Source organism: Amia ocellicauda, chromosome 1, assembly GCF_036373705.1.
Source record: "Amia ocellicauda isolate fAmiCal2 chromosome 1, fAmiCal2.hap1, whole genome shotgun sequence".
In the NCBI taxonomy this organism is placed as follows: Eukaryota; Metazoa; Chordata; class Actinopteri; order Amiiformes; family Amiidae; genus Amia; species Amia ocellicauda.
The window spans coordinates 37,228,008-37,236,007 of NC_089850.1; the positions used below are offsets into that span (position 1 = coordinate 37,228,008).

General features: G+C 35.1%; 1 protein-coding gene across 1 annotated transcript; it reads left to right on the forward strand.

Annotated features, from left to right (window-relative positions):
* Positions 1 to 773: 773 nt before the first annotated feature.
* Positions 774 to 7,437, forward strand: osr1 (odd-skipped related transcription factor 1). The gene is made up of 3 exons (XM_066703570.1): positions 774 to 1,125; positions 5,639 to 6,316; positions 6,546 to 7,437. Exons 2-3 carry the CDS (start codon positions 5,691 to 5,693, stop codon positions 6,679 to 6,681), a joined length of 762 nt encoding a protein of 253 aa, XP_066559667.1. The 5' UTR covers positions 774 to 1,125; positions 5,639 to 5,690; the 3' UTR covers positions 6,682 to 7,437.
* The last annotated feature ends 563 nt before the right edge of the window (positions 7,438 to 8,000 follow it).

Sequence of the window (8,000 nt, forward strand, 5' to 3'; positions counted from 1 at the left end):
AGTAGTAGTAGTAGTAGTAGTAGTAGTAGTAGTAATCATACTAATAATTGATTAAGGTTACAATATTTTAATAGTGTAGCCTAATAATGAAAAAGAATACACCTTAGAAATGAACATAAATCGTACCTGTTAAAAGTGATAGATGTAACTACCATACTGTATAGGCTACTTGAGTTGTACGTAGTTTTCTATCTAATGTTTTCTCGTGGTCTGAATGTATTTCGTAATAATAATAAAAAGTATGTAATGTATTTTTCTTTTTATATATAATTATGCTTGCAAAAACGGTGATAATCTATTAACTAAATCCAGCAAAATATTGATGTTCTTCATAACAGATATTACTAATTCCTGAAACAATGTAGACATATTTTTATAGGAAATATTATAAGGAATATTACAAGGAAATATTATATATTATAGTAATTTTAATCATCATATTATATAAGTTAGACGATTAGCTGTAGTAATATAATTTAATGAGCATAGCTTCATGACTGCAGTAGTGAATTATAAGCTTTTTTTTTTTTGCTTTTACCTATTTTAAAATCTAAATGGTTTTATGAAATTGTATTATGTGACTTAGTGTTTTAATAACATAAAAAGCTCCTGATAAAACTATGCTTTTTTAATATTTTATTCATTTGTTTTTGGAAGCACACGCAATAGGCCAGTCACATATGTACAGATTTGTATTTATTAGCAACCTGCTCTGGTGTTTTAGGTTTGAAAGTTGATGTTTTAAAGAGGACATGACTTTTTTAAAGTTTTTTTTTTTTTTTCCCCGTATGGGGGCTGGCTTTCTAGTACGCATGCGCAAGGAGAAGGGTTTGGTTGCAATAAGGAGGCAGTTTGAGCCGAGACCGCAGCGCAGTGTGTGAAACCCGTCTTACTGCATCCTTACAGGCATGCAACATGCAACTTTAGAGCTTACACTGCCAGCCAACTCCACTACAACTCATACTTAACGCAGACAAACAAAAGCTATCCATGAGATCACATTATTTCCAAAACTGCATGTGCTTCTTCAAAGACTTTTGCACTGAACTGCACAACTTCTTGAGCACTTCTGAGAGAGCCGCATCTTCACTGACCCCGCTGGACGCTCTCCTCTCATCGGACCTGGTAATAATCATTCAATCAGGATCTTTCAGTGTAAACTGTGATGAAATGTGTGTGCTTAAAATATATGTGTATGTTTTAAAAGAGACAGAGAGATAGAGACCGATAGGGGAAATGGTGGCACCTCTGACAAGTTGTAGGAAAGTAACTTTTTTCCGCATGGTTTAAATAGTGATATGATCAGGGAGCTGTCCGATTGGGGTTTTTAAAATTGCACTATTTCTGGACGTTTGACAAGGATCTTTTTGTTAAAACATGCACAACTAGACCCTCCCGACACAGAAGTATATTTTCTTATCACTTTGTGATTCAGGACTGGATACACTCATTTAATCTGGGACACATTCACATTCAACAGGTGGGATCTGTCTCCACAGCTTGGCAATCTTGGTCTGAAAAGTAAAACTGAACCGTTATAGGTTCAAAATCACATTCTTCTCTACATTTGGAGCTTTCTTGCTTCAGGTTATACTATTTAAGTGATGAGAAAAAAACTTTTTTAAAGGCTGTCAGCAGTCAATTGAACTACAATGAAAAATTCACGATGTAAATAGAGCATACTACGTATATAAAAACACTTGTTTAAAATAAATGAAATGTTGTACACACTGCGGTAACGTAATACGTTTTTGGCTATGGTCTATTACATCTTACATGAATGCAAATACAATGATATATCGATGCGTATTTAAATAAAGAGCAAAACGGACTTTTTTGATGTCACATTAAGCTGAATATATTCATGTGAGATGCACGTGTAGTGCTGCTATACAATAATGCACCAGATCAGTGAAATTTAATGCCACCCCTTATTCTGTACAGAATAAACCAGCATGGCATTATGTGCAAATTATTATAGCGATTATTACATTGCGCAGAGGTCAATTCAAAATGTATTGATAACTTTTCTGCTACGATCACTTATTTTTCAACACTGCTTTTCAGTAAAGAAAAATACAACATTACCAGTTTTAGAATAGATAAATACATAATAATAAGCAGTGAAATCAAATATGAGTCATGTAAATGCTTGTAAAAAAATCGAATGTAGAATATTAAAATAGTTTCAAGATTTCTGGGCTGATTTATGCAGTTAGATCTTTATTAAAACAGGCTGTGAACCCATGAACACCTTATTTGAAATCGCACACAATCGTCTTCTGTCAATGAAGCTGTGTTCTGTTATGTTATTGTCTCTATTCAAGAAATCTTTCAACACTCAATAAAATATAATTGTTGTCTATTAATTTGACATGTAGGGTGAATAATCTAGTAAATATGTTCCCAAGCCCTCACATCACCTTAACATGCAATAAATGTCTTATAAACTGATGCCCTAGGTAGCAAATGCTGGCACCGCTTCAATCCAGATGTAAACAACTGTATCTGTCGATTGCTCTCGGTTAGTTGTATTAGATACCGAACAGCCTAAATAAAACGCCGACTTTTTCAATTTCATGTTAAACTGCTCGTTTTAACGTTTTTTTTTTTTTTACCATCTAATGAACAAGTAAACAGACCGCTAATCATAAATCTGCTAGATTTACATTTAAATAATATATAATATCTTGTATTTATTATTATTATTATTATTATTATTATTATTATTATTATTATTATTATTATTAATAATAATAATAATAATAATGTATGAATTCGAGTATTCATATATATATATGCACATTTTTTGGAATTTAGATATGATGCCAAATAACCTTTTTTTCCAAATTCTGCAAAGGATATTTTAGTAGCTAAAGGATGATGATGATGATATTATTATTATTATTATTATTATTATTATTATTATTATTATTAATAATAATAATAATAATAATAATAATAATAATAATAATAATAATAATAATAAGCCTAATAATTAAATATCAGACATTTTATATGGAGGTTGTGGAAAATCAGTTTAAAAAAAAAATATATACAGATGCGACCTTTTCAGCGTCAATTAAACCAACTTTTTAGGGGGTCGCTTGTCTTGGCATGGAGGTTTCTTTCATTATGTCAGTGGTCTGTTCTCAATTACTCAGTAACCAGCATTTGCTGTCTGATTTTATTGCGCTCAAACACTGATGTCCTACTGCATCCAAACTCTGACAAGAAGATATTTACATGTGCGCGGTATGTGAACTGCCAAACGCTCCCACATTAACATTTCTAAAGAAGGGAAAAGCGAACCTTCTGCCTGGAATTAAAATCAGGTTTATTTGTATTTTTGTCTTTGCAATGTGGCGTCTCTCGTCCCCTTGAATGAATTATAATTTAATACAAATAATAATATATTGTAAAATCAAATATAGGCCTACCTTAATTCAAGGTTATTCTTAAAAGGCTAGAGCTCTCTTGCTGTGTTCAACGTGTACAATGGATGCTTTTTAATTTTCTTAATATACAGGGTATTTATTTCTTTACGTATAGAATACACAGATAATGATGTGTGTAAAATAATAATAATAATAATAATAATAATAATAATAATAATAATAATAATAATAATAATAATACAATTCAATCCTACCAAAACAGCACATTTTTGTGAGCTCAATGGCATGGAAAGCTGTAGTACTATAACGTGATACATGAACTCTTTCATCACCTGTATCTCTGACAAATGAGTGGGGAGAAAATCTGCCCAGAGCCTGATCTCTCTTGGCGTTTGGAGACCAAAATGGGGGTTTCTGGTGTGACTTTTCTTACCAGCACCAATGCAAAATCTCACCAATTAGCAAACAACATCTTGGCAAAATGTCACCACGTTTAGTTCGGGTCAGCAGTTAAGGAATTCCATAAGACACTGTGCGTGTTTTAACCCTTAAAGACAACCTGAGGAATGTAATGCTATTCTTATTACTATTATTATTTGTATTATTTCGCGAGTTTGTGTATAGATGTAGGCTTTGCGTGTTATATTAGAAGTTACAAAACCGACCAGTGTGTGCTTCCCATCGCATTCGTTAGATACCAGTAATTAGCGGGCGCTGAAATGGGAGCAGTAATATCCTTGCGATAAAATCAAAAGTAATTATGGTTATTTTAGTTTTTTTACCCCTTTGTCTAATCATTAGGCAAAGGCTGGCTGGATACAAATTGTTGCTATTTATTTTGCTATGCCACCACAATGTGTGAGATGGTGTGTCAGACATCAAAGGGTTACTGATACGAGACGGATTTGAGTCGCTGCTGATCTCCCTAATGACCTAGTAAGTAAAAGTCAATTACTTCTGCGTCATGATCAGAAACCAGAAATCCCTGGGGGACCTTAGAGCTTGAACAATTTTCTAATTAGTAGTATTTCACTTTTTATTTACTACCAGAAACTTGTTTTTCTTTTTCAGATAGGCACCCAAATACATACACACAAAGATCACGTATGCGATATTAGTAGTGTCATGTTTTATTAAGTGGTTGGCATTGTTGAAAAACCTTATATTAAACACACAATGCATTTATTTATATCTATCAGCATAACAGTCTCCTGAAGTGTATGTGCATTATAACTGCCAAACACAGTGGAACATGAAACATAATACTACATCGGGGAGAACAAATTATATTACAAATTATAAGACAATATAGACATTTTGAAGAACTGTAATCTAAAAGTTCAGTTTTCTGTTCTGGTCAGAACAATACAGTAGAATTAGAACGATCTACACATATCAGGAGTACTAAATTCATCAAACAAATTTTCTGACTTTTAGGATTAATTAATAAGGCATTTTTTCTTCTACTAGTAGTAGGAATGACTGTTATGACGTGAAACATTTTTTTTCCAGACACAAGGATGTTCTCAATTTCAGTATTACCAGTTCAAATGTTAAGACATCATTCTGTCATCAAGTCATGTACAGTATGTCATTCAAAGCTGTGCCAAGAAACAAAGAAACATTTTGTGCATTGTATTTCTCCTTATCAAACCTGATTAAACAATTCAGAAAGGTATTTTACTTAGTGAATAGCTCCATTCTGTGTACCTGCTCAAAATCCCCTGAAGCACATTTTCTTGGAAAGGGGAAAACGCCCACACTTATATGCATTTCACAGCTATGCGAATTCAGCTGCTTGTGCTGGAGCTAACACATCATGCACAGACTTACACTGTGTGAAAAGGGTTTGCGTTACCGGCAGAAAATGTTCCTGTAGTCTGAGGAAGTGTTTATCACATCACCATCAATAACCATGCTGACAAAAGGTCTCGTCAGTTTAGTTGCCTTTTATTGACATGAAAATGCAATACATGTATGCACATCAAGGTTAATCCTCAGTTAATGAGCCAACTTTAAAGACAAAATGACTAAACAATCACGCCTGGAATAAAGTGCAACTGTTTGTGTATTGAGTTTGTGTACTGAGGGGAAAAACAATGCAATGGATGTCTACCTAAGGAATCCATTAACTGTGGAGGACTGTTCAACGTTGAGAAATATTAATACAAATATGCAGAATTGTGTTGTGGTTGTCTTAAATAAATAAATTCTGAAGATTCTGTTTCTTTATATTACAGGGAACTACCGCTGCCCGCTAAACTTAACATTTCACAGTTATTGGTGTCTACCATGGGAAGTAAAACCCTTCCAGCTCCTGTTCCCATCCATCCTGCTCTGCAAATGGCCAACTACTCCCTGCTGCAAGCTTCCAACAGTGTCCAGCTTCCCTCTGACCACATACCGAGCATCTACGGCTTCAGTGCCCTCCATGCTGTCCATCTCCACCAGTGGACCCTGGGGTACCCTCCTATGGCCTTGCCCCGCTCCACTTTCTCCAAGCTGCCTGCCCTAGTGGATGGTAGATTCCAGATACCTGCCTTTCCCATCTTCCCTCACATCATCCAGCCAAAACAAGACATCACCAACGGGCAGGCTAAAAACAAGCCCCGATTCGATTTTGCGAATCTGGCTGTAGCTGCCACCCAAGAAGATCACATGAAGGCAGAGGACCTGAGCTCCCCTCCTGCTATCAGCTCTCTGCTGGACGTCACCAAGTTGTCACCCGAGAGGAAGCCCAGTAGGGGGAGGCTCCCCTCAAAAACCAAAAAAGAGTTTGTTTGTAAATTTTGTGGGAGGCACTTTACAAAATCGTACAATCTCTTAATTCATGAAAGAACACACACAGATGAAAGACCGTACACCTGTGATATTTGCCATAAAGCCTTCAGGAGGCAAGATCACCTGAGAGACCACAGGTAATTGTCTGCTTTGTGTTTCTAATATATTTCCTCCTTTTACTGCACTCTCTCTTCCTCAAGCTTAATCTTCACATTTATCATTGCAATTAATCTCTTTCTTGCTTTCATCCTTGTTTTTTTCACTCTGATACACAATACATGTGCTGTCCTATGTTCATAAAGTACATAACATGCTGGACTATATGATATGTATGAGTAATTTGAGATTTGTACTCTTGTCTTCCAGGTATATCCATTCCAAAGAAAAGCCTTTCAAATGTCAAGAATGTGGAAAAGGGTTTTGTCAGTCCAGGACACTGGCTGTCCACAAAACATTGCACATGCAGGTCAAGGAGCTAAAACCTTCCAAGATAAAGTGCTAGAAGGAACATCAGAGGACTTTAAAGGAGTGACAAGGGTGCACTGGGAAGAAAATGAACATGGCAAGGACCTGGCAGAATGGCCAAGAATATGTGAAGGCAACAAGGAAGCGTTGTTGTTTTTGAACACCTCAACCGCAGTTAAGCCGAAAACAAAAACAAAAACAAAAATCTCTTGGAACTGTACCATTCTGGAAACCAAAAAGCCATCATTTTGTGATGAGACTTGTGTTTAACAGGGTTATAAATCTTGGACTTAAATTACACAGAGCCTTATTGAAAGGAATGCCTTTGACTGAAATAACTTTTTTTTCTTTTTGTTAAGGCATCACTTTAAGGGCAAAAGGACTTCCTTAACCGAATCAGGTCTGTGTAATGGACTGCGTACGTAAGTGATCAACAGAATCAATCTCTGGAAAGCGATCCTGCCTCTTCGTTAGCTGTATGGATATTGAGCACCAAGATACAAAATGACTCTGGTCCTCGGGTTTATTTTTTTGATATATGACTTGAAAGAAATGCTATACACAGAGCAGTTCATTCTGAATGTTGAAGCTAGGGCGGCATGAACTGATTTCTGTTATTTCAAGGGCAACATTCCATTGTTTTTCTATGTACAGATTTATTTGTTGTTTTTATTTTTTATTTGTATACAAAAAATGTTATTTTTAGCACTTTACCCTGGTTATTGATAATTTACATATATCACTGGATTCCCTAAACTTATTTTTGAAATAAATAGTCATTTTCTAAACGAAACATTCTCTGTGGTTAATAATAACTATAATAATAATGATAATTACAGGTAAGATGGATTTGAATATGTTTTTCTTATAGCTCAGTGTTGGAGGAGCACAGAAACCATAGAATAAACATGCTCATGCACACAAGTCTATTACAGAAAGCAAAGATCTGTGTCTAACCGAATATGCACGTCGTCACAGACTATCAAGCAGTTCTTTATGGAGATTATGGCTCGTTAGGAAATGGAGCACCTTGTTATCTTGAAGACAGATCACTGCTTCTTTATCTACGGATGGTAGTATTTAAAACAGAATTACTGCCTTTATTTATTTTATTTATTTCACACTTTATAATGATGTACACATTTACATTTACATTCTCAACTGGGTTTATTGATGTATTTATTTGTTTGTTTAAATGGACAATGCTGAGTGTGATTGTGTGTGTGTCTGGAGTCGCACAGAATGCAGGTATCTTAGATTTGGACATGTCCAGGAGACAAGATGAATGTGCGGCAATAGATAAGATAAGAGTAGGATTTGGAAATGGAATTAGAAGGAAACATGGTACATACTAGC